Source organism: Oreochromis aureus, linkage group 7 (assembly GCF_013358895.1).
Source record: "Oreochromis aureus strain Israel breed Guangdong linkage group 7, ZZ_aureus, whole genome shotgun sequence".
Lineage (NCBI taxonomy): Eukaryota > Metazoa > Chordata > Actinopteri > Cichliformes > Cichlidae > Oreochromis > Oreochromis aureus.
The window spans coordinates 47,156,187-47,184,000 of NC_052948.1; the positions used below are offsets into that span (position 1 = coordinate 47,156,187).

Consider the following 27,814-nt stretch of genomic DNA (forward strand, 5'->3'; position numbering starts at 1 on the left):
TCTCTTTACTTTTGAGAGTGTGCAGGAGACTCGGCCAAGATTTTTGTGAAAGCATGTTTTGATGTGCTATCCTGCAACCTGAAATGACTCGAGGTATAGTCTCAGTGATAAGGAGAGAGTAATGGTCACTATCTGAAAAAACATTCCCTTTTTGGGAGTTGTCTTCTTGTTGTCATTTGCAACGGATGAGCAGATGAAATGGATGTGCAATGATTTAAGCTTCTTAATTGGACAGTTTGATTGACTGTGTGTTATCCTGTGATTATCATATGCTCCCTTAATTTCTTGAGCATTGTATTATTAGTGTATTGTTAACAATTAAATGCATGTAACACAGCATGTGAAACCAGACTTAGTCCATTTTATGCTTTATGTAAAATTATAAATTAACATGCAGCAAAAAACAAGTTTTTCTTGGAAAATCTGCTTGATCGTGGTGTATTTGGCTGGCTTGTCCTATGTTATATATATATATATATATATATATATATATATATATATATATATATATATATATATATATATAACACCCAGCACGCCCCCTGCGGGCGGTTTATCCTTCAAGCTCGGGTCCTCTACCAGAGGCCTGGGAGCTTGAGGGTCCCTTGCAGTATCTTAGCTGTTCCCAGGACTGCGCTCTTCTGGACAGAGATCTCCGATGTTGTTCCCGGGATCTGCTGGAGCCACTCGCCTAGCTTGGGAGTCACCGCACCTAGTGCTCCGATTACCACGGGACCACCGTCACCTTCACCCTCCACATCCTCTCGAGCTCTTCTCTGAGCCCTTGGTATTTCTCCAGCTTCTCGTGTTCCTTCTTCCTGATATTGCTGTCATTCGAACCGCTACATCGATCACTACAGCCGTCTTCTTCTGTTTGTCTACCACCACTATGTCCGGTTGGTTAGCCACCACCATTTTGTCCGTCTGCATCTGGAAGTCCCACAGGATCTTAGCTCGGTCATTCTCCACCACCCTTGGGGGCATCTCCCATTTTGACCTCGGGACTTCCAGGTTATACTCGGCACAGATGTTCCTGTACACTATGCCGGCCACTTGGTTATGGCGCTCCATGTATGCCTTGCCTGCTAGCATCTTGCACCCTGCTGTTATGTGCTGGATTGTCTCTGGGGCATCTTTACACAGCCTGCACCTGGGGTCTTGCCTGGTGTGGTAGACCCCAGCCTCTATGGATCTTGTACTCAGAGCTTGTTCTTGTGCTGCCATGATTAGTGCCTCTGTGCTGTCTTTCAGTCCAGCTTTGTCCAGCCACTGGTAGGATTTCTGGATATCAGCCACCTCCTCTATCTGCCGGTGGTACATACCGTGCAGGGGCCTGTCCTTCCATGATGGTTCCTCGCCTTCCTCCTCTTTCTTGGGTTTCTGCTGCCTGAGGTATTCACTGAGCACGCTGTCAGTTGGGGCCATCTTCGTGATGTATTCGTGGATGTTTCTTGTCTCATCCTGGACTGTGGTGCTGACACTCACCAGTCCCCGGCCCCTTCCTTCCGCTTAGCGTACAGCCTCAGGGTGCTGGACTTGGGGTGAAACCCTCCATGCATGGTAAGGAGCTTTCTTGTCTTTATGTCAGTGGCTTCTATCTCCTCCTTTGGCCAGCCTATTACCCCAGCAGGGTACCTGATCACGGGCAGGGCGAGGTGTTGATGGCCCGGATCTTGTTCTTACCGTTCAGCTGACTCCTCAGGACTTGCCTGACCCTCTGCAGGTACTTGGTGGTTGCAGCTTTCCTAGCGCCCTCTTCATGGTTCCCATTCGCTTGCGGGATCCCCAGGTACTTGTAACTGTCCTCTATGTCTGCAATGTTGCCTTCTGGTAGTTCAATTCCCTCAGTTCTGACTACCTTCCCTCTTTTTGTTACCATCCGACTACACTTCTCCAGTCCGAACGACATTCCAATGTCATTGCTGTATAGCCTGGTAGTGTGTATCAGTGAATCGATGTCTCGTTCACTCTTGGCATACAGCTTGATGTCATCCATGTACAGGAGGTGGCTGACAACCGCTCCGTTCCGTAGTCGGTATCCGTAGCCAGTCTTGTTAATGATCTCACTGAGGGGTTCAGGCCTATGCAGAACAGCAGTGGGGACAGAGCATCTCCTTGGTAGATCCCGCACTTGATGGTGACTTGTGCTATGGGCTTGGAGTTGGCCTCTAGTGTTGTACGCCACATCCCCATTGAGTTCCTGATGAAGGCTCTTAGCGTCCTGTTGATCTTGTACAATTCTAGGCATTCCAGTATCCAGCTGTGGGGCATTGAGTCATAGGCCTTCTTGTAATCAATCCAGGCAGTGCACAGGTTGGTCAGTCTGGTCTTGCAGTCTCGGCTTACTGTTCTGTCTACCAGTAGCTGGTGTTTTGCGCCTCTGGTATTCTTGCCAATCCCTTTCTGTGCCCCGCTCATGTATTGACCCATGTGCCTGTTCATCTTAGCCGATATGATGCCTGACAGGAGCTTCCATGTAGTACTGAGGCAGGTTATTGGTCGGTAGTTGGATGGGACCGGTCCCTTCTTGGGGTCCTTGGGGATCAGGACCGTCCGACCTCCGGTTAGCCATTCCGGGTGTCTCTCGTTAACTAGCAGTTGGTTCATTTGTGCTGCCAGACGCTCGTGGAGTGCAGTCAGCTTCTTCAGCCAGTAGGCGTGAACCTGTCCAACTCTTCATACTGGAGACCCTTTCTTGGATGTCTGCCACTGTGATGGTTACTGGACCCTGTTCAGGGAGGTCGCTATGGTCTGCCCTCAGATCCACTAGCCACTGAGCATTGCCGTTATGGGTTGCGTCCTTCTCCCATATGCTCTTCCAGTATTGCTCCGTCTCCAGCCTTGGTGGTGCTGTTCTCTTATTGTTCCCTTGCCACTGAGAGTACACCTTTGCTGGTTCTGTGGAGAACAGCTGGTTTATTCTCCTGCCTTCTATCTCTCTGGTGTACCTCCTCAAGCGGGTGGCCAAGGCTGTGAGTCTTTGCTTGGCAGTTTCCAAGGCCTCAGGTATGGACAGCTTGCTGTATTTCTTATGCACCTTCTTTGTCGCGCCTTTCTGCAACTCCGTTAGTTGGCTAACCTCCTCCGTGCTACTTTGATCTTGCCCTCTAGCCTCCTTCTCCATGGAGGGTACTGCCCCTGTGGCTGTTCAACTTGTAGCCAAGCATCTCACTGATCACTGCTGCCGTAGTGTAGATCAGCTTGTTAGTGTCGGTAATCGTGGTTGTAGGTATCATCCGTAGTGCTGCATTAACATCATCTAGCAGACCTTCTGAGGGTACTTCACGTAATCTTGGTAACCGCCACGGGGATCCAGGTTTCAAGCTTGGCCATGATCCTATCTTTCAGGTCAGTTCCTCTCGCACTCAACGATCCTTCTCCTATCGCACTTGGGGCTATGTACCCAATCTCGGGTGGGGTGATGATATCTCCCCCTGACCTGGCGTCCTGACTCCTCCTTGCCGTAGCATTTATGTTGTACCTCATCAATCTCTAGCTGTGAGAGCAGTTCCTTCTTTCGAATGTTGGAACACTGAGCTACTAGCTGTTGCTTTAACTTAAAAAAAAAAAAAATACTATTGTCATATTGCATGTTAATGAAACCCTAAATAAAATATATATGGATGGTAATTATTTATTTTCATGTGACAGATGTCCAGTTTTAGCTCTAAATATATTTGTTGTTGTAGCACATTTGTAATGCCCTCAGATATGTATGTATATAATTATATACACATATATGTGTGTGTATGTATGTATAGGGAGAGAGAGAGTGAGAGACATATTAAAGTCAATTACTAATTAAATGTGTAGGTGGCAACTGTCCACATGAATGTAGAGAGGGGAAAAAAAGGGATTATGGTGACAATCAAAATCGCAGGGGTGGCTTTACTCCTCCTGTTTCATGTCCTGTACCTTTTTCATGTTTCCCACTCTGTTAACAGAACACTATCTTATTTAATTATGCAAACATCTCATGTCTGATGATGCACGTAGCCTTTTTAAGGGACAGTTAAGAGAAAACAGAATGTACACCTGTGTCTGGAATGGTCTCTTCCACTATTCTGCTAGCCTCCTCTGAATGAGTCATCCAGCTGGCTCCTCATTGGATAAGACCATGCCATCCCTAAGGATTGCCTTGCAGAGGCAGAAAGGCCTTGCTTCCATTCACAGAAACACTGGTATGCCAGCCTGCTATTTCATTCACATAAAAGACTAAAAACTGCATGCTTTTTTTCTCTTGTCCACTGCTCCGTTTCTGCTTTGTCTTTTTGCCGTCACTTTTGATTTGCGAGGGCTTGCCTTTTTTCCCCCCTGCTTCTGTGTTTGCCTTTGTTTCTGAGGCGAGAAGGCAGACGTGCTGTCTTTTTTTTTTTTTTTTTCTCCTTTTGCCAGGCAGGAAAGGGAGATATTGGGAGGGACTGCAGTGCGAAATCTGCAGCACAGTGAGAGCGGAAGCTGCTTATGAATGAGTGTCAGTCTTTCGCCGTTGCTAGATGCTCTTGAGGACATTTTATATGAATGTGTGCTTTCCGCTGCCGGGAGACAAAGATGCTTCATTGCTGTTGGTTTTAAGGAGACTCTGAAGCTTTTTTTTCTCCTTTTATCCATCTGGCTATTTCATTGACTTATCTGCCTGAGAAACATGCCGTTCAGAATGTGTTTGTTTGAGTCGTATAATTCATGCAGTTCAGCCTGGACCAGTTGCTGGGTATTTTAAACTGGCTGTGAATCTGTTTCTGCTTCATTGTTGAACTGTTTGTTTTTTCCTATTGCAGATTCTCAACATTTTTAGGTTTAAAACAGTAAAATTGCTTTAGTCCTTTTATATATAATTGATGCTCGAATATAAATAGCTGTGGAAATAACTGGTGGTAGATTTTGGTGAGTGGTCCAGGACTGATATCTGCTCACAATATGCAATTATACTTGAACATGGGCAATATATTAATGTTTCACATATTTCCAATCATACTAAAATTTTGCAATATTGCTTCTCTTGATGATTTATGAAGATTTCTTTTGCATCATTTTGTCTATTTTATTTTTGTGCCATAAGATTTTGGCAGGCGCTTCGATTTAGCTGTGAATTAAAAGGATGTTTTCATTACATATTTCACTTCATTTACTGTCATCTAACTGATTAGTTTATGGTGTGTCATCCTTTTATCAAACTTTTATTAGGTCGTCAGTTTTATGGCACTGTTCAAGGCGCAAATTCCAGCAAAATATGAATGATTATTTCACGAAGTTACTAAGACAATCAAGCTACCTCTCATCCCTCATTTCCTTTTCACAGAAAAACAAATAAGGAGAAAAGAATTATGGAGAATGAATATGAGACTGGGGAATATAAAAATTGATTGGTTCTAGTGTGCTGTAAGTGGGAGGTTTTTTTTTTTTCCTCTCCCTCCAACAGGAAGTGATTTGCAGTGTTCAGCAAGCCTTTTGTTGAGAAGGTTTTCTCAGATCAGTGAGTCATGCTTTAGCTCTGAGCCGGCAGGCAGGCAGGCAGGCAGGCAGCAGTCAGTAGAGAGTATTTGCTCTTCCCTTGCAGTGTCCGTGATCATCAACAACACAGATCTTTTTCTGTTCTTAACTTTTTGGATTTTGAGCTAGAAATCAGCAGCAGCGTCACTGCTGGAAACTAAAAGCTGCACCACAACACTGGAAGCCTTTTAGAGACCTTTCCATCCTTTTTTCCCCCTCCCTCTGCTTCAGTGTTGTTTCCATGGATTGTGTCTGTATATTTTTTCTCTGACGGATTGGATTGCAGCTCTGGATTTTACAGAGAGCAGATTGGACTTTGGCGACAACAGCAGCAGCAGCTCAACACAACCACCACTGTAACCTCAATAGAGAAAATTACAGTCAGGTGGCCTGTGATTGCTAAAAAGGCGTTTGCTGCCTACCGTTGCTGCTATGTTACAGGAGAGGGTAATCAGCACCGCTCAGCCACGTCTGCCAGCACGCTTGTGAACGAGGCAGGCTGTGCGCGTTGGTTGGTGGAGAGAGGGGAGAGAGCAAAGAGAGAGAAGGGTATGCTTCACCGTACCAAATACAACCGCTTCAGAAATGAGTCAGTAACATCCGTCGATGAGCTTCTTCACGGCCTGTCCATGAACCCCAAGGTCTCGGCCACCCCCCAGTCTGCAGCTGAGACGTCTTACACACCCCCGACTGAGGTTCAGCCCTCCTCCGCCACCGCTCCTTCCAGCAACCCCACCGGCCACGGCTCTGACCACCTGGAAGATGGAGGCACCACCCTCTGTACCCTCATCAACAAGGTGTCCAGCCTGAAATTCAGCAACTCCGGCAGCTTGCTCGGCATAAAGGGTCTGCCCTCGGCCGTTAAGGACCTGGCTGTGTCAAAGCTGCAGGGGGGTGGGGGATCAGGCTCAGGCAGCTCCAGTGGCCCGAGTCCCAGCGCAGCTACAGCGGCGGCGGCAGCCTCTGGTGTGGGTGTCTCTCTGTGCAGTTCGGCCTCCCATTCAACCCCCTGTTCACAGCTGGAGCTATCTGTCAGCATGAGCAAGAAGAGCAGGCTGGATGAGCACCAGCCCAGCGGAGAGGACTGGAATCCAGGTGGAGGCGGTGGACTGGTGAGCAAACCCTCCAAAGGATGGCTACACTCAAACGAGAAGATCTCTGGTCCCGGAGTCACATACATTGTAAAGGTTGGTGGACTCACTCTTTCCCCCCACCGTCTCGTTTTGTTCTTTGTTCATCCCAGTCATTTTCCCATTCTCTCTTTTCTTTGAATGAGTCGAGTTTTAGCTACCTGCAAGTGGGGGTGGGTGGGGTGGGAATAATGTAGTTTCTCACAACATGCCCTTGAGTGGGTGTATGTAGGCTGGGTGAAATAGCAGCAACCGGAAAACTGGCATTGAATAATTCAGGAAAAAAGGAGAAGGTCACCATTAAGGGGAAAAGTAGAGGAAAAGCTCATGACACCAAAACAAAAATGGTAATTATCAATGTGAACATTGTGTAAACATTTACATTTCTCCGATATTTTGGCCAGTCTCATGTATACAGAGAGGCAACGTTATGCTTTTGTAACCATGGTGATGAGTTATTTCTGTACATTGTGCACCTCTGTGGCTGCTTTAGCTTGCCAACAGTGAATGGGTTGAATGGGAAAAGATATTCGGAGCATCCTTGTCTTATTACACTTATCACTGGCTGCTGTTACTGTTGTCCAACCGTCGTACATCATTTAAAGGTGAGCAAGTTGGCGCACAACTACAGGAGCTGCGAATGTCATCATGCCGGCAATGAGTCACTAGCATAAGGAGTGATGATGCAGAGTCCTGGCTCTTTAAGGTGTGAGGGGGGGGGACATTTTTACTGGGTGAAGTAAAGGAATAATTTTGCTATTTTTCCTGCCTTGTCTTATACTGCACTGCAAAGAGAAATGCAGCTTTTTGGAGAAAAATGAAAATCAAGGCCATCACTGCCAGGGGAAATGTGTTATATTCCAAATCAAGTTACGATTGCCATCATATGACACCTACTACAGCTAGCCCAAACAAAGCCTACAGTATCTGTGACCAGCGTGACATTCCATTAACTGCATTAAGGCAGAGAGCACTTATTTGTCCAGTCAATGCCGCTGAAAGCAACCACACTGTGAGAGGGGAAATGGGTCCGTCCTGTGCTCACCCTCCACCCCCGGCTTTCCCTGTGGTTTCAGTCCCGTGTGTATTGAGTTCAACGTGGTGTTCTGCTCACAGCACTTTTAATTAGCGTCATGTGGTCACTCCTCGCACATCACGCACCATTACTCCCAAGCGGCATTGACTGACAGTGATGCTGTTTACACTCTCACTTTTAACTCGTACTAGTCTTGTGTTTCTAAAAAATAAAAAAGGAAAAGAAATGCACATTAGATATGTTAAGGTTTTTCTGGTAGCAGTTTCTGTCACGAACATATTTAACAGGGGTCTTTGCTAGTATTTCATTGTGTTTTTAGGAAGGTCAGAGGTCAGGCTATATGCATACCACTGTCTGTGTAGGTTCTGAGTCATCCAGGTCACAAATGATTGAAAGGAAGGCAAGAAGCCTTTTTTAAATTAACGAAAATCCAGTTGTCCTTTCTTCCAAGTACTCGAGGCTACCACGAGCGTACCACTGTACTTACAGGAGCAATATGTGACAAATACTAACAGAATAATATGTATAGAATTGGTTTTCCTGTATATGTCTGTGAAGGTTCTCAGTCATCCAGGTCATCGTAGTCAAAGGAGTTTGCAAAGAAAAGCGTCTGGACTTCTTTAAGTTGCTTATTTATTTTCCTGTATACTATGTTCACATAAACAATAAAAGAAATACAGATCGGTAAAGCTGTAATTAACCGATCGCTTTCTACATTTCTTAGACCTGCTTTGTTTGCATTTCAGAACCAAATAACACTGACGTATCGATCGTTTGACAAGCCGATGTGGCAAACGTGTGCTTGGCCACCTGATCGACATAAATCCAGTCATTTATATTTATTATATTATGTTATTATTCCTGACCGCATTGCTGCACTGCAAAAGTTGTATCGCATAAATGTTTTACTGCCTAACCCCCCCCCCCCCCCCCCAACAATTCCTACATGATTATTTGATTATTAAATTCAATTACGACCAATAATTATTTCTTTTTATTGATCACATGCATTATTTCCTGGACCTGATTATCCTGTCTAGACTGTACAGAACCAACACAGTCTCAAAGCAGTCTGTGAGAAAGTTGTTACTTTTTATCCACTGATTCCTGTTTTTGGACACAAATGTTCCTTTTTTCATGATTCTGGACATAAATATACACAAATTTTCACCTGATGACCTTTAAAATAGGGGAAAGAAGCCACACTTGAAGGTGGTCGTTCGGTTGACAGGATGATAACCTCCAAAGAGTCTCAAGAAAAAACATGCTGCAGACACCAAATATACTTCCTATTAAAAGAGTAGTTTAAAAGTTGTGCATGCTGTCATGAAAAGATGGGGCAATTTGTGTTCGTGAGCACAAACTAATGGATTTTTCACACTTTGTCATGCAGAAGAAACTTTTAGATAATGCACACAATGAGCACTGTAGCAGAAGGAGGTTTAAACAATGCAATATACAGTATGGCTTAAATATTTAGAAATGTTTGAATTTAATTACAGTTTGTATTTTTTTTATCTAGATCACTTGGAAACCTAGTTATTAATCCGAAATTCAGTTTTAGAGTTGGTTTAGAGTCGGTTATGTGTGTTCTTATACAACATAAGGGAATATAAACCCTGCGCGAGCTCAGAATAGAGCTCTGCTAATTTTAGAAGTGCTTGATGTATTTTTGGCCCTGCTAAAGCACGCACTTCAAACACACCCTTATAAAAATAGAGAACATAGGCAATTTGAGAACATCATGTTGACAAAATAATATTTTTGTTTGAGGGCAAAATGCTGAGCAGAAACAGACACAGAGTTATAAAAGGAAATTTATGATTGTAACAAGTTAGTTTCTTGAACTGGCTGTTTTTAAAGGACAGAGTGGAAACACTGGTGTGTCTGGAAGTCTGTTTTGTTTACAGAGACATTCAAAATGCTGCTGCTCTTTTTTTTTTTTACAAAAGCATACATAAAAAAATAATTATTTTAATTTGTTTTGTTCAAAAAGGTCTCAGATTTCACCTGTTTAACTTTTTGTCATATATAATCAGGCATTTAGGCATCTAGGTCCAAGAGACCTGCTGAAGCTCAAGCATCAGAATCATAAAGAAAGGCGATTTAAGTGACTTTGAACATGTCATGGTGGTTAGCGTGAGACAGGCTGGTCTGAGTATTTGAGAAAATGCTGACCTACTGGGATTTTTCCACATGACCATCTCTAGGGTTTATATATCAAATGAGCAGCAGTTGTTGGTGAAAATGCCTTGTTAATGTCAGATGTCAGAGGAGAGTGCTGTGACTGCTGTGAGCTGAGAGGGAGGCAACAAGGACTCAAATAACCCATTGTTACAGCCAAGGTATGCAGAAGAGCATATCTGAACAGCAGAAGACCACACTGGGTGCCACAGCTGTTAGTTAATAACAAATAACTGAGGCTACAGTTCACACTGATATTAAAATTGGACAACAGAAGATTGGGAAACTTTTGTCTCTGTTTCTGCTGCGATATTTAGATGCAGCTCAGCGACAGATTGGTGACCTGTCCAGGGTGTACGCTGCCTCTCACTCTATGATAGCCTCCTGCCACCTCTGAGGAATGTTTTCAGCCCCTCACTGAGTCTATTCGTCAAAGAATTAAGACAGTTCAGGGACCAAAAGGTGGTCCTACCAGGAGTTAGCAAGATTTAGCTATTGAACTGGCCAGTGAGTGTTTAAAAAGTTAGAGAAACTCAATATTTTATATTTCCTTTCCAAACAAATACAGTCTCTTCATCTTAAACTTAATATTGTTTTGTTTCAGAGTAGCTAATAAGTGAATGCTAAAGATAACTTGACTTAAATGCCCCCACTGCTTTTGAAAGTCATGCATGCGTCACAAGTTTTAATAACTGTGTCATGCCTGATGTTAAACAATGGGTCCATTTCTTTCCTTTCTAGAACAAGCCCCTAGTGTCAAAACTTGTGTGTGTGGTGATTTTGTATGCTCTTAAAGACTGCAGTAATTTTTTTTTTAGCCCTTGAAAGGTAACAAAAGATTGGTTTTGTGCATAATGATGTGTAGTCTTTGTTTATTTCACACAGGGTTTTCATTCTTACTTTGCAGTATCTGGGCTGTATAGAAGTCCTTAGGTCGATGAGATCCCTGGATTTCACTACAAGGTCACAAATAACAAGGTATGGTCACACATTTATATTTCTTCAAGGACAAGACAAGTTGAAATTGAATGGAGTCTTGCTTATAATGACAGTTTTTAATTTGATAAAATACTTAAACAGCCACACACACACACACACACACACACACACACACACACACACACACACACACACACACACACACACGTGTGTGTATTTATATCCTTGTGGTTATATCTCATTGACATAATGCTTTCCCTAGCCGCTTACGCTAACCCTAACCATCAAAAATGAATGCCTAACCCTGACCCTAAACCTAATCATAACCTAATTGTAACCGTGACACTAAAACCACATTTTGAGTCTCAAAAATGCCTTCACACTTGTGGGGACTGAGATTTTGGTCCCCACAAGGGCTGTTTGTCCCCACAAGTATAGTAAACTACCAATTTTTGGTCCCGTCCACACACACACATAAATTGTTCAGCAATGAACAATTTCCAAATTTAAAACTATTTAAATCCATTATTTTATTTCTAATAAACAACCGAAACACATCAATAACAAAAGGATGTGGGGGTGTCAAACATCCATCCATCCCGCCATTCGCTTCCGCTTATCCTTTTCAGGGTCGTGGGCGGCACTTTTAGGTGAAGACGTTTAAGTACATGTCTTAAGAAAAATAAGTGCAGCAAAGAAATGCCACTTTAGTAACTTTTTCCTGTAAATTTACTGTGGATTGACTGTAAAAACAAAACATAACCACAACAAAAAGATAGAATAGAAGAAGATATTAACAATAAAATGCCATAGCTTTATTTTTATCAGAGTTTATCAGTTACTTTTTTACTTCGATGATTTATAGCAGGCCCCAATTTTGTTTTTCTTTGTAAGACGGTTGTATAACTCACCAAAAAATTTAAAAATTGGAAATCTATGCCCTCTTTTGCATTCTTCAGTTTTCCCAAAGCCTTCCAGTGAGCCGGATTTGACCTTTTGGTATGCTGGGTCTTGGTCCCATGCCAAATGTTTGTCACCACCAGTAAATACCGGGAAGGTTGTCTTTTAGAGTAGGCTGAACTCAGGTTTTATCCACATCAGCAGTATTTGCATCTTTTCATTGTCAGATAGTATTGAAGATGTGGTTTCAGCACCCAGTATTCATATGACACCTGAGCTAAAATTATATTTCACAATCCTAATTTTTATGTCATTGTTATTGAATTGACATTTTGTGCTGTATGATAAAATAATTAATAAATAATAATTGATTAAATAAAAAAAAGAACAATTAAAAAAAAGAAAAGAAAAATGATGCTATAACCGTATGTTGAATATAACGAATATTGTGAAAGTGTAAGTTAGCAACATCTGGTTTCTGAAAGGTGAACCAATTTACAAACACATAAGAAGAGTAGAAAAATACATTTTATGATCCAACCGATGAAAGAGTGCTAAATAAGCACCCTCACATGCTGAGGTTAATAAAACTGCTCTTTCTTACATCTGTTGGTAGGAATTACGTACAAGTGACTAACTTACGTAGTAATAATTACTGAACCTGTGATGTGTGTTGTTTTTTTTTTTTACCAGTTTGGTTTCTATCTAAGACATAACATAGCATAGCATAACATAACAGCCATAGGACAATAAGAGATTAGTCATTATTAACAAAATATTTTGTATATTCATTTCAACTTTCAAACTCAGTATTGAAAATTTAAAAACAAATTATGCATCCAAACATTTGCTGTCAGTATCTAGAAAAATATTGCTGAGTAGTTGCTTGTGGCCAAATGCATTATATCATTAGACATCTCACTAATAGATGCATTGATTTTGTGTATTAAGCCAATTTTGTATTAAACAATATTTGAACAAAATATAAGGTAATGGTGGACAGAGGAGCCTTCTGCCATGCCTTAGCACAATGAAACTTGCATGAAGAAAACGGTACATTTAAAAATGTAACACTTTAGGGATATATGACTTTAGAGTGCATTTAGGATGCACATTTTGTTTGCATGGAGTTTTCTGCCTCTGAAATCATTGACCGATGTGCAGTGAGGCAAAGGGCGGCAGCGAATCGGTTCGTGTCATGTCTACTTTTCTGCTTGACTTCCTGAAGTTGGTAACATTAGCTAGCACACAGTAGCAGGCTTTCTCTCTGCCACTGTGTGTTTGTGTGCTTATGTTTCTCTCTAATATGGAGAAGCATGGCAAAAAAGACATACAGAGAGAGACGTGTTCAGATTTCCCTTTAATGCATTTCAAGAGTATTTGTAAACAAAACACTACAATTCTGGGTTTTGTTTGTTTGTTTGTTTGTTTTACTTAAATCTCTATAAGCCAATGCCATTTTATCAACATGTAATTATCTGTAGTTTTTTGGTCAAACTTTCAAAAACTGTGAGTGAGAAGCATCAGTATCAGTAACTTCCAAATCCAAAACAAAGCTCACGCTCATGCTAGCAGTTCTATTCACCTTATATTTATTATATTTATTATTTTGTCTTAGCATGTTAGCATGCTAACAAATTAAAACTAAGCACAAAGCACAGTTGAGGCTGTCAGGTTATGTTTCCATTTTAAAACATTTTAGCATAGACCAAAGTAGTGGGCTAATTTAAAATGTTGATGGTACTACATGAAAGGGACTTTGGGAGTTTGTATCCTTGGGGCATTATGAAAGTTAGGGGAACTCAAACATGTGAACCTCATGTTGGTCTTAGAAGAAAGAATTTATATTCTTTTTTTGAGAAATATGATAGCTGACAGTTTTCATTATTGACAATTTGCCTTTCAAAACAGTTTGCACAGAGATAGAAAGGAACTAATGGAAACAGTAGCATATGACCTGCAGCAAAGGTCCCCCTGAAAATCAAACAATGAGCATGCCATGCAGGCATGCCATCTGTGCCTTAGCCATAAGCATCATGGGATGCCCGTCCCAATCATAAACCAAGCTGGTTGCACAGCTTTTTGGATGACGGGGTTGGTTGAAGGAATTGGAAGAGCTGCCATTAAACTTGATGCACACATTCAGGTTCCCAGAGGATGAATCGTGGCAACTTTGTTGATGTGTCACCTACTGCTCCTGGGAGATTCAAATTTTCAGTGCACTGCCACAAGGTAGATGTTGTGGTTTTAGAAACTAGAAAAACTATTTTGTAGATCTGAATAAAAAACCCACAAAGTTTCCATCAGCCTCCACTGGACCTTGTGTTGCGTGCCAATAATCATTATTAGCATGCTAGACTAAAATTTTAAATAAATACGTCGAACTTGCTGAACATTACTGCACTAACATCATCACTGTGGGCATGTTTGTGTGGAGAGGTTTAGTACCAAGTTACAGAATATGTTTCTTGTGTATGATTGGGATGATTAGTTACTGCAAATACAATACAATCAAAATTACAAGTTTATCTTCCTCTTGCTCTCCTTCTAGGGAAGCCATCAGCCTGGTGTGTGAGGCTGTTCCAGGGACCAAAGGAGCTCTGCGGAAGAGAAAGGTAGCTTGCATGGATGTACAGAATGGGAGGGAGGGAAGAAGGATAAAAGAATGGCATAATCACAGGAAAAGTAATGCCCACTCCACGAGACCTGAATGTTAGTAAGATATACAGAAGCTGGAAAAATAGGAAATGGCATTACATATTAATTTACCCATGCACATTCTATATATAGCGTCCCATCTCTATGTTTCCTTTCCTTCCTTGGTTTATATAAAAAGAGAGGGAAAATAAAGAGGGAGAGAGGGGGAGATTAGAGAAGAGAGAGGCTGAGGAGAGAAGAGGGAGAGATGAAGAGGTATGGGACTGTGTGCGTGGGTGTAGCTCCAGCCCACGATGCACTGCACACCGCACACAGTGCTTAGTGACTCATATAGCGCACAATATCTGTGATCAGGACGCCAAGCTAGTGTGTGTGTGGGTGCGCATGTATGTGAGCGTCTGTATTCTGTGTGTGCGTCCACAGCCTGTGAGGATCTGTGTCTTAATGTGGGGTGTGAAATGAAGCATTGCTCTCCTCTCTAGAGCTTGTTCAAATGTCAGGGAAGAGTACATAACACAAAATCCAAGCAGGCTAGTTTTTCTTCATCTTAGAATCGATGTCTGGTATAAGGTGCTGCTGGTTTGGCTGTGTGACAGACACACGCTTGTGACATCAGCTTCACGTGGAGAATTTTGAATGGGTTTTGACTATTTTTTTCTAGCTTCTTTCAATCCTACCTTTATTGGACATATCTTGTCCAACACTTTACAGTCCTGTTTGTCTTTCTTACTGGCAAAACATCTGCCTGGATTTCCGTGCAGGAGAAAAGCGCATGTTTGTGTGTTTGCAACAATCATGTTACCACAGATTTTATGCAGTTGCACTTCAGTTATGCATCAGTGAGCTGTGTAAAGGAACTGTTTTATGTTTAAGAGAAAAAGCCAGCAGCTGGTTAGCGTACCTTTGCATAAACAGCGGAAACTGCCCAAAGGAAACTAGTAGAGGTTTCAAAAAGTACCAGGATGCAAACAATTCCAGAGCCTACATGTTTGTTGGGGAGCTTCTGAGGTGCTTGTCTTCTGATTTTGTTACCTTTCAAGTCTCTATTCTAATCAGTTTTGCTTTTATTTGTGTCTTATTGTGTCTGATCCTTACAGCCACCATCCAAAGCTCTGTCCAGTATTTTGGGGAAGAGCAATCTGCAGTTTGCCGGCATGTCCATCAACCTAAACATCTCCACAAGTAGCCTCAACCTGATGACCCCTGACTGCAAACAGGTCAGTCAGGATCTTTGTTAAAAATGAACATGTTGTAGAAATACATAATGCTACTGCTAATATTAAAACTCCTGCTTAAGACAATAACATCAAGGAAGTGAGTTTCTGTTTTTTTAAGAGTTTTAGAGTTTAAGAGGCATACACACAGGAGGAGACTAGCAGGAATGTGACAACCAGAGACCAATAAAGCTCAAGGCAGTTTAACCCCTGGGGATGTACCTAGTTATAGTTATCCCAACTTTGAGGGGAGTGATTGATCCACCTAACATAGCTACAAGGCTACAAAGCATGTTGCAGTTTCCCTTAAATGCTAGAACACCCCTCTAATCTTTGATTTGAGTGTTTGTAGTTTCTGATAGAAAAAAGCAAGATCCTAATACACCCTGGTACAAAAGGAAATAGAAGTATAGACAAACACAGACAAACTGCACTAAAAACAAACTAAAAGCCGAACTCATGTGAAGCAATAGCATGTTGGAGTTCCCCTTGAATTGTTGCGTGGCCATTGAGTTCACCTAAGATAAATATTTAGGAGAACGAAAACGGTATTGAAGGAACAAACAAATGCTAGTAAAGCTGTTGTGTAATGAAATCCACTTTTATTGTCACTGCAATGTAAATTGAAACACATGAGCTCGTCCTTCAGTAATCTAAATGCTGCCTATTCCTTTGCCTGTATTGTTGTTGCACCTCATGAATACGGACATATATGTGAAAGATGTTTTTTACAATCCAGACCTACAAGCTAGCCAAATTAGCAACAAGCAGGTGTTTGTAGGCTGCTGGACAACCTATCTAAGCAACCACAAACCAACATTTAATAAAGTTTGAATAAAGCATGAGCTTAAGAAAACCAACGAAAAACATCAAACTATGAGAGTTAAATATGGAAAAGGCAAGTTATTGTTAGGCAACACTGCAGTTAATTAGCTGCAGCATAAATCTGTTCAATGTAATCTATTCAAATGAATATCCAGAGATTTAGCAAAAACAAAAATCTGCAGGCAAGAACACAGCATTGAGTCTAAAATAGTAGTTTAGCAGTTCCTAGAATACTTCCAAGGAAATACCTGTACAATAACACTTTTTACAAATGTCATGATTCAGACTGCAATGCCATGAAACTCAGGTTCTCTCCGCGTATCTGAACAGACAGCTGTTGCAACTGGCTGAACACAATGGAAAGTGGGCTAAAGTTACTAACGCCTTAATGAACTTGGAAACAGCTGGTGTAAAGACCAAAAAAACGACAACGACACTGGCATGTTGTGAAACATGCTTGAAACCTCAAAAATAACTGTGTTTTATTTTTATTTTATTTACCATTTTCACTGGAATGGCTCCATAGTATAGTGGTTTGAACATTCTCCTAACAAGTGAATGAAAGATACTTCCTTTAGGAGCATCTTTTAGTTTTATTGCCAAGAAGTTTTAAGGGGTTGAAGGACAGCTTTTATAGAATTTTTTAATAAAAGACCAGATGGTGAAATTTTATCATTTCATCAGTACACATGAGAACATAGTGACTTCATATATGCTTGTATGTATACATGTTACCATGTGATAACACATATGCACTGTATTTTCTTCTTGACAGATTATAGCCAACCATCACATGCAGTCCATCTCCTTTGCATCAGGTGGAGACCCTGTAAGTACTCAAATAACAGATATAATCTTTAAAAAGTACTTGAAATTTGACTTTAAAAACACTAAATTTGTTAAAGATGTTTAAAAATTATCTTAATACAATTATAAGTGCTGTTTTAAGTACTGGCATGCATTACACTGCCAATCAAATAGATATTTTATTTTAATAGAACGTATTATAAAATTTTACACTATATCTTTCTAATATTTATAATTCTGTTTGTTTTATTTTATAATTAGTTTTAATCATATCAGTGGTGTTTTACAAGATGTATCTTTCATTACAGGATACAACAGATTATGTTGCCTATGTAGCAAAGGACCCAGTTAACAGAAGAGGTGAGCATTCATTGATTAAACGTTCTGTAGACTTGCAGCGTCATGCTTATGAAAATGTGTTGCTGTGACTCTTGTCAGCATGCCACATCTTGGAGTGCTCTGATGGACTAGCCCAGGACGTCATCAGTACCATCGGCCAGGCCTTTGACCTTCGCTTCCAGCAGTACCTGCAGTGTCCCTCAAGCAAGCTGTCCTCCACACATGACAGGTGAGATAAAAATAGTGCATCACAAAATACCTGTTCACTAACATAAGCAAATATAGATGGTGATAATTTTATCAAATACAGCACAGCAATGCAGTACAGTGTTAAGTTTCATGACTGAAGTGTTTATTCAGGGTATTAAACATGGAGGAGTTACCTTGGACAGAGGAAGAGGAGGAGTCAGCAGAGCACCCTTACTATAACAACATCCCCGGGAAGATGCCTCCCCCTGGAGGCTTCATTGACACCAGGCTGACCAATCAAAATGCAGATGGTTGCCAGGTACAGCTTAGCTTAACTTTGTGTTTCTTTTGTAAACAAACGTATACAAATTGTTTGGCTATTTTTAATGTGTCATCCTGTGTCCTGATATATGGGGAAGAAATCACTGATCACAATAATGATCACTTTTTTTTTTCATTGATGTGGTTTGAAAGTTTCTGTGAATATGACACAATGCACACTCCATGACCAGAGATTCACCTCTTTTATACTCCTGTTATATTCCTTTTTAAGCATGTTTCCAGTATTCTAGATTGTCAGTGTACCTAATGATAATACATCTAAATTATAAGGTGTCTTAAGAACTGTAATCTCCAATAGTTTGGAAGCTTACTCTGGCAGCTCTAATGGTCATGCTCAGGACACTCAGTCTTGTTGGACCCGCTGCAGTTACATTGGTGATTTTGCTTACACATAGCAGTTGTCTGATTTTAGCCTAAACTGCTGGGTGCCATTTAGACATTTTTCAAGATCTCAGTTAAATGGAAACTTGCCCAATGAGATCCTGCTGAAATCATGAATATACACTCACTGGTCACTTCATTAGTTACACCTTACTAGTACTTGGTTGAACCCCTTTTTGCCTTTATTTGAATAAAGTAAACTTAATGACATATTCCAGAAACCAAGTTGCGATGCTCTGAGCTTTGTGATATGGAGCATTCTCCTGCTGGAAGCAGCCATCAGAAGAGGGCACACTGTGGGTGTAAACGTGGTCAGCAATAACACTCAAGCAGAATAAGTAGTTTTTGGTATTAATGGCCTGAAGTTTGGATAAAAATATCCCCAACATCCCCAACAACACCACTGTAGCTTCAACTTCCTGTTTTTAGTTCACAGGAGTGTCTCCCAGTGTGGCCTTCTGCTGCTAGATGCTCTTCTGCCTACCTTGGCTACAATGAGTGTTACTGTTGCCTTTATATAAACCTGAGGCAGTCTGGGCATTCTCCTCTGACCTCTGACATCAACAAGGAATTTAATCCTGAGTAACGCTGGATATTTCCTTTTGTTTTTGGACTTTTCTCTGTAAGCACTAGACATGTTTTTGTGGGAAAATCCCAGTAGATCAGCAGATTCTAAAATACTCAGACTAACCTGATTGACACCAACTACCGTGCCATGTTCTGAGTCACTTAAATCACCTTTCTTCCCCATTCTGATGCTCAGTTTGAACTTCAGGAGGTCTCCTGGACCATGTTTGCATGCCTAAATGTATTGAGTTGCTGCCATGTGATTGGCAGATTAGACATTTGCGTCAACAAGCGATTCAGCAGGTGTGGCTAATACAGTGTCCAGTGAGTATATATAAAAAGTAAACAATACTTAAATGAGTCTTAAACCTTATCAACACATCATCATTTATTTCAAAATAATCTCAAATATCCAGTGTTTTTCTGCATGTCATTAGATGGGTCCAGGATCTGTCGATCAGACATATTACCAAGGGCGGCAAAGCTGGGGAGATGAAAGAAAGACTTTCTTCATGCAACAGGGTAAGTACGTCCACTATGCAAGATATTCAGTTCTGCAACATTTTATGTCTTCAAAAGTATAAATGATTGTTTCTTCAAATCATCTAGGATCATTTGATATAAGTGGACTCCCAGAGACTAAAGGTCAAGTACCAAATGCAGAGGAAATGCCCACCTATGTGAACACCCAGCAGATCGATGCCCAGGTGCTCGCAGCTCTCCAGGCAGAGGCTGAAAATGTGACAAAGGGCATGGCAGCTGCAGCCAAAGAGAGCCCACAGAAGGACCTGTTTGATATGAGTAAGACTTGGTTACCTTGTATTAAAAAGTCAGTTTGTATTCAGATATCGGATTTGGAAGTACTGTCTGATTTATTTTTATGGTATACACAGTTTAACATTTGCCAGTACATTTTTATTTATTTTCACTTTGTATCTTTCATGACTTTGATGAAAACATAATTTAAAGCTTGTATGATAAAGCAGTAGAAAGAAGCTGAATAGTATCTGTAGGCTTCCTTCAGAATAATACTGTAAGACGACTAGAATCAGAGTTCGTAATTATAGAGGTTTCCCAGATTTTGTTTCTCAGTGACTTAAGCTCGGCGTCATAATAACATCATGTCAGTATGAAGACAAAAGGATGACTGTGATAATGGCAGTGTGTGGCTGTCCCCTTCCTCCTTCTAACTTCAGCTTTAGCTTTGCTATTAATATACATGGAAGATCAAAGGCATACACATGAAGACACCATGACACAAATTACATGTAACGCATGAGCTGTGCAATTTAAATGTGAATGTTTCTTTTGGAAATGTTTAAATTCAGACTTCAATGTCCACCTACTGTAGTTCTATAACAGCATAATCACATTTTAGTGAGTTCATGTTAATCATTATCTTTTTTTAATCCAGGTAAAAGTCATTGAGATTAAAATCTTTTTTCCATTAGAGACCTGGTCAAGACTAACAGATAACAATATAACAAGTAAAAACACAACAGTTACAGTTAATACAGTTTCTGAGCTGCTCCTCACCATCCAAACAAATGACTGACTGACTCTGACTGGTTAAGTTATATGTTGATACCTTTGTAGGTAGCTGACAGTCCAGCAGCCCCATTTTTGATAGTTATGCTGATTTAAATTTTTAATTTCCTGTACCTACTTTTCCTCTCTTAACTCACCTTTTGGCACTGTCCTCACCGTGCCAGAGCCCTTCGAAGATGCCATCCAGTCCCAGTCCCAGCCGCTGTCTCAGGGACAGGTCCAGTCCCAGGTATCCGGTCTTCACAAGGCAGCATCCGTGGACAACTCGAGCCCTCTGCTTGTGCGCTCTCTGGCCTTTCGGGCTCAGGAGGAGCTGGAGGGCCAAATGTGGTACCACGGTAAAATGAGTCGCCGCGATGCTGAGAAACTTCTGAAAAATGACGGGGACTTTCTCGTCCGTAAGAGCACTACCAACCCAGGGTCCTACGTACTGACAGGCATGCACAATGGAATTGCCAAACACCTACTGCTGGTGGACCCTGAAGGCACGGTAAGACGGGTGAGGGGGGTGTAGCAGGACACATGGAGCTTGATTCATTAACTCTTTTGTGAATGCATGAAAGTAAAAGATTAAACTCTCATTAGACCAAAGCAGACTCTGAATATCTGTCTTCCTTTTTCTTTTTAAGGTACGGACAAAAGATCACATATTTGACAGCATTAGCCACCTTATTGGCCATCACCGTGACAACAACCTGCCGATTGTTTCAGCCGGGAGTGAACTGTGTCTCCTACAGCCTGTGGGAAGGAAACAGTGATGCTTGCGATGCCTGACCGATAATAGGAAGCGCTACAATGGCCTCTCACTATGGAGCTTGAAGATGAAACACGAGTCGATGCTTCAAGGCTCCGTTCGCTCAAAGAGTTATTGAGACAAACTGATCTGCAGTTACTTAACCGGAGACGCTGGAAGATGCAGGAGTTGTTAAAGATGAAAAAAACAAAAGAGAACTGTTATTATTTTGTCGTGATGACTGAAATGCTATATTTTTGAGAAGACTTAGGTGCATTTGGACACAATATCTCGATTTGGTGTTTTAAAAGATTAAGAAAAAGACTATTGTTCTTGTAGTTTAGACAAAGCGCAAATCAAACCTCAAAGAGGTATTAACAAGAGTATTTTAGAATAAAAATCTGAAACTTTAGTTTTGTCTGTCAAGCACAACCACATTTCTACAGGAACCGTCGGCTAAGAGGTTGAGGAAACGGAAACGCTCTTTATAACGAAATTACGTTCGGAAAAACGTCCTTTAATCTCACCAACAGTGTGACAGCTTATTCGATTAGTCACTATAAGAAAAACCTAGCTTTTATTGGGGTTCAGGCCTGAATGTGTTTTTTTTTTTCTTTTCTTTTGCTTTGCAGTTGTCACAAATTGTTGGGTAGGGGGAGGGGGTGCAAACAGCCACCCTTTCACAGTGCTGTCAATGGCTTTAACGATAAAGTTTTTTATGAAGTATTTTCTCGTGTCACTGCAGTCGCATGACTTAAAATCAACCGTTCTCGTGGCCATGTTCGTAGACCTTGATACCCCTTTATTTGAAAGAGGTGCTTATGTATGCTGACACTGTAAAAAAAATTAAAAAAGACAAAAAATATATGCTTTTCAAACTATTTCCGAATTGGTTTTTCGCTGAATTCTTTTAGGTGTATAGTCGGTGATTAGTTTTGGGGCTTGCAATGGATATTCTCACATCTTTGATTCACATTTTCAGCTTTTTGTGAACCTTTAAAATCTTAAATATTATTATTACTATTATTATTTGAAGGATCTGAAACGAATAGCACAAAACAAAGTTAGGTCACTTAGTTCACGCGTGTCAGACGAGTGTCTTGCGTTTACGCCGAATGTTTAAAATGCTTTCGATCGTTTTCAGTTACTGATGTTAGCTTTTGATTTCTCAGCGTGTCGACGTCTTATGATAAAAACAGCTTTGCCACAAGATGTCACCCTAGAGTTGGATAGTTACCCCTGTCAGTTACATGTGCTTTGGATAACTGCGTTTGAAAGGAAAATACAGCTTTTAAGCCAGTTTTTAACCATTAATTTTCAGTTTGCAATCCACTGTACGCTCTCATTCCTCTGGACAGTTTAGTATTTATGTTGTTTTTAAAAAGCTCATAGAAGTGGTACACAGCAGCACTGGAAACTGACTTTTTTTTCTTTTTTTTTTAATGCTCTTATCCTTACTATTGTCAGGACACCGATGGATACCAAATGAATGGGGCATTGTATTTGATATGCACTGGATCACTTCAGTTGAACTCAAATCAGCATGTGTTCAATGAGTTTGACAAGACAGATGCAATGTAATATAATGTGCCTGTGTTTTGCTGCAAGAGGGAGTGTACAGTACATGCATCTCACAACCCACAGCACTGGGGTCCTTGTGAAAATTTAAAAAACAAAACAAAAAAAAACCATCCACCACATCCGTTTTGGGTTAATGTGTTTGATTCATTGTGTCCCAATGGAGAAGGACACAAAGAGAATTTTGTCATTTACTTTTGCATTCTCCACTTCTTTGCGACATAATTTCATCAAATCAAATAACTCTGAAGAAAGAATAATGTGCTAAATTATTTAAAAGCACTCTGCTAATGTAAAAAAAAAGAAGCTTTATTTCTAAAATCTGAATTTGTAGGAACACTTTGGGAAAATGTGCAAAATTCCAAACAAACAAAGCGTATATCAAAAGCAACCGTACTCGAATCTCGCCGAGGATCAGCTTTGAGACTTAAAGAAATGACCAAACTCCTCACTGGGACAAAAAACTAAGAACATGGCGTCTTTCCAGATTTCTGTTGATGAAAATGTGCCTTTTATTTGTACAACGTTTGTTTTTAATTTCTCCTTTCTCTCTTCCTTCAAAGTGCAATAGCTGATCTTCAATGGGGCATGCCTGTTCACTAGAGGTTGTGTTTTTGCCCTGCTGCGTGTTGCTGCTTGAGACTACTGTTCCCTCTCACTATCTGTCCCCCACCCTCCCTCCCTCTCTATTATATATTATAAATGTATCATTTTGAGATTCTAAATATAAATCTTTGTCAGAGGAAATCACACAGAAACTCACTATTTTGGGACAGGTATTTAAAAAAAACTGGGGGGAAAAAAGGAAATAAAAACATAGAGACAACAAGTCCAAATGATGTTTACAGATTTAATCTTTTGGTTGTATTAGTTAATCATTATTCTGTATGACTGTTGGCAATAAAACCGTGAATGTGTAGAATCGCTGTTGTTTCTCTGCTGTAATAGTTTCAGGTATTAATATTTCTGCTCATGAGTCACAGATTTCTCATCTAAAACGCGCAGGTGGTTTTAATTTACCCACATTCACATATACTTGTCTTTGAGATATGTTACTCTGGGTCATCCACAGTCCGCACTATTTATATTAGTTCCCATGAAAAGTAAGAGTAAATAAGTTCCAGGTGCGGTCTGTGGATTGTCCACAGTGACTGGAAATTGGTTTTAGGAAATAGATGTTATGAGCCATGGAAAACACAACTTAGTGTATATGCATTGTGTGTTAGATTGCCTCCAGAAATCTTTAAAACATAATATTTTACATCTTTTTTTTTTCTTTTTCTTTTCTTTTGCATTTTCAGCCTTTATTAGATGGTACAGTACAGGGAGTGGACAGGAAAGCAGGGAAAAGAGTTGCGGTAAGGACATGCAGAAAATGGTCTGGGTCAGACTCAGAGCTGAACCTCTGCAGCAGCCTTCAGCACTGAGTCACCTGTACAGCCAGGTGAGCTACAGTGAGACCCATGCTTCTAAATCTTGACTAACAAAATCAAAAGCATGGCTAGATTACACAGTAAATACTTTTTTTTGGTGAACCAAGCCTTTATATAAGTTCTTTTCATAAACAAAGCAGAGCTGCACTCTCTTGGCCATAAGGTGATTCTAATGAATTGTTACACAGTAAATTTAATAGTTTTCCATTTTAATTTACTGAGTGAAAGATGATTTTTTTTTAATCTAACATGAATATGTGCAATTTGTATTTCACATGCTGCATTCACGTGCCTCTTTACAGTCTTCAGCTTTCTAGCATCATGCTTTTAAAGCTCAAAGCAAACGCACACAAAGAACTGCTGTAGCTGCATAGTAAACATGCAGCAGTACTGAGTAACACCAGCAGATGGAGCCCTTGTATCGCAAACGCTTTCATTTTGAACCCAATGCTACTGATATAATACAAAAAAAGCACCTGTTTGTTTCTTCGCTATGAGTAACTCTTGCCTTGGTTATTATACAATGCAGATTACAGTAACTGCCCAGCATACTGTAGGATTACTGAGTAAATACAAACTACGTAGATTAATAAATACCTTCAGCTGTGTGTCATTGCAATAACGATAGTCTACAATCATTCTTCATTACATTGGTTTTTGCAGTGATATAATTGCACTTATTTGGTAACTGCGGGTAAATTTTCGCTTCTTATTTATCATAGGAGCTCACAGCTGCAACTACGGAGGTAAAAGTCCTTTCTGTTGAGGGTAAGAGCACCAGTCATGGAAGTGACTGTTATCCAGCAAAAAAACCCAACAACAAAAATAGGACAATGTGACTCCAAACTCTGGCAAGTTTTGAGCACTGGAGGCTGGACTTGAAAGAGCTATACATTACAGATGATGAACATATAGCAAAAAGAAAGCACTGCCCTGCAGCTAATGTCAGAAATCTACCCTTCATTTAAAGAAACCCTTTTTTTGGGAACAATGCTCTCCGTTGTGACTACTGCACAAGCCCGTAAGCTCAGAGTATTACTGTAAATTACTCCTCTCTCCTTTTAATCTTCTCTGTCACTCGCAGCCTCAGCGGTACCTCTGCTTGCTCCAGCTACCACTGAAACCTCTCCGTGGCCCCTGTCTGACTCCTGTCCTCGCTCCGGCTCTGACTGCCTGGAGCCCTGCTGGTTCTGGCTGCTCCACGACTTGCTCCTGCTGCGGCTGGGCTCCAGGGACTGTCTGTTTCCGCTTCCGTTCACAGACGCCTTCGCCCTGTAGCAAAAGCCGCAAACCAGACCCAGGAAAGCTCGCCTCATCTCGCGGCTGGCCAGAGTGTAGATGACTGGGTTCATCGCGGAGTTGAGCACAGCCAGCCCAATGAACCAGTCGGCTTTGTAAAGAATGGGGGACCTCTGCTCGGACGCTACATCCACCAGGAGCAGGACAAAGAGGGGAGTCCAGCAGGCGATGAAAACTCCAACTACGATGATGACAGTGCGCAGTAGGGACATGGCGTGCTCTGAACTGCTGTGCTTGCTCACCTTTCGGCTACTGGACTTGACCAAGATGTAGATGCGGGCATACAGGATGGCTATGGCTGAGAGCAAAAGTATGAAAACCGTGATGCAGAAAGCAACATATTTCTTGGTGTAAAGAGGGAGGATTGTGGAGCAATCAGGGAGGTTATTCAGGCAGTTCCAGCCCAGAATAGGCAAAGCTCCAAGTGATATAGCAATCAGCCAGCAGGTCCCTATGAGCAGAAATACCCTGTAGTTCTTGTTTGCATCATAAGGCCTCATTTTGATCATAGTAAGGTGTCTCTCTATAGCAATAGCCAGGAGACTGAAAATGGAGGCTCCAAGTGCTACAAACATGCTCCCCTCTCTCACAAACCAGAGAGCAGGTGAGAGCTGCAGGGTCTTCTCTCCAGACAGGAGCAGGTTGACCAGGTAAGCGACTCCAGCCAGCAGGTCGCACATTGCCAGGTTACCGATGAAGAAGTACATGCGGTTGTGGAACCTGTGGTTCCTCCATATGGCTACAAGCACTGTGAGGTTCTCCAAGACGATGAAGCTGCAAACGATGAGGAAAACTACGGTTTTGGTGTCCACAGTGCCGGGGCTCACGCCAATGCTTGGCCGGTTGGCCAGCTTTCCTGTGTAGTTGTAGTGGAGCTGGATCTGAGAGTTGATCATTGTCCGAAAAATACCAGCTGCCGACACTCGAGGTCAGACTTGAGCAGGGAGCGCAGTGTCCACTGTGTTCAACTGCAGGAGTAGATTGAGCGTTATTATAGAGAGCAGCCAATTTACAGATCATCATGCTGCCATCATTGTCCTTGTGTTTATCGGTTTGTTTGATTAAATTCCACTAATTATAGAAACAAAAGGTTATTCACCAGAAACACACTCGCTATTGTAAAAAAACACCTTAAAATAAACTCTGATGTCGCTTTTTCCCCTTTCTTTTGAAACAGGAGTCTTGAAAATTGAAGCTGCTCATTTGAAAACACCTAATTATGCATAAAATTAGCACATTTCTGGCACAGTCGTCACGTGTAAATTATCGGCTGATTTCAGCAAATAGCACCAGTTTAATTACTGAGTTTTCTTTGCAGCTTCAAGCTGTCTAAATCTCCCAGAAAGAACAAGCAGCCTTAACGCAACTTACCTCTGGATGCTCGCAGTTCGCTTTGTTTTTAAAGTCAATCCCGCACTTTTGGACGCACATTTCATCGCAGTCGATTATCTTAGCTCCTTTCTTTTCTGTTGAACTTTAAGTCTTTCTTCGTTGTTCGGCAGAAGAGAGCAGCTCCTCATCTTTTTTTTTTTTTTTTTTCACTGAGCTCTGGAAACTGGAAACTGTCGACGGTCGGCTGGTAGTCACACCCCTCCCTCCCCTCCTTCAGCCCGGACTGCGAGCGCAGGGAGGCTACTCCGGGGGTCAGAAGCGCATCACCGACCGGAGGTATGTGTGTGGACACAAGATTCAACGATTCATTCTCACACTTTGTCCTCAGCTATGTTCGTTATAGCACTCAGAACAAAACACTTACTTAGGGTTTTATTAACTGTGGAACCAAAGGTGCAAACCTACTTGTTTTTATCGTTTGCCTGCACACCAAAGTGTTTTGGGTATGATTGTTTGTTTGTTTGTTTAAAGAGCTTTGGCAGCATTGCTAGCTCACTAGGTAACAACAGTGACTCTTAATGTGAGCAGCAATGTTAAATATATATCTCTGGGCTACTTAAAACTCTGGTAGGACTGTAATATTACAGTCCTACCGGAGTTTACCAGAGCATATGCGTTATTTCACATGAGTCCAATGTTTAAATGTAAACATTGGACTCACGTGAAATAACGCATTTAGGTTGAGTGGAGGTTCTGACCTGGTTCAGGTAATGATGAATCCCAGTGGGAAGTCAGCAGTCTGGTAATATTTTTTGTTTTTTTAACTACAAATAATAAATGATAAGTATCGAAAGAAAAACCAAAATGCTAGCCACAACAACTGATGTAAA

The 27,814-nt window shown here is 41.2% G+C and overlaps 2 protein-coding genes across 2 annotated transcripts; one reads left to right on the forward strand and one right to left on the reverse strand.

The window, feature by feature from the left end:
* The first annotated feature begins 4,410 nt into the window (after window positions 1-4,410).
* Window positions 4,411-23,782, forward strand: shc3 (SHC (Src homology 2 domain containing) transforming protein 3). Its single transcript, XM_031754662.2, has 12 exons — window positions 4,411-6,677; window positions 10,748-10,818; window positions 14,231-14,294; window positions 15,435-15,554; window positions 17,152-17,205; window positions 17,492-17,543; window positions 17,622-17,751; window positions 17,883-18,030; window positions 19,439-19,523; window positions 19,611-19,802; window positions 20,714-21,039; window positions 21,179-23,782. Exons 1-12 carry the CDS (start codon window positions 6,042-6,044, stop codon window positions 21,305-21,307), a joined length of 2,007 nt encoding a protein of 668 aa, XP_031610522.1. The 5' UTR covers window positions 4,411-6,041; the 3' UTR covers window positions 21,308-23,782.
* Window positions 23,697-27,710, reverse strand: LOC116331779 (sphingosine 1-phosphate receptor 3). Its single transcript, XM_031754569.2, has 3 exons — window positions 27,683-27,710; window positions 26,964-27,224; window positions 23,697-26,560 (listed from the first exon to the last, which is right to left on the reverse strand). The coding sequence occupies exon 3, from the start codon at window positions 26,486-26,488 to the stop codon at window positions 25,355-25,357; it is 1,134 nt and encodes a 377-aa protein (XP_031610429.1). The 5' UTR covers window positions 26,489-26,560; window positions 26,964-27,224; window positions 27,683-27,710; the 3' UTR covers window positions 23,697-25,354.
* Window positions 27,711-27,814: the final 104 nt, after the last annotated feature.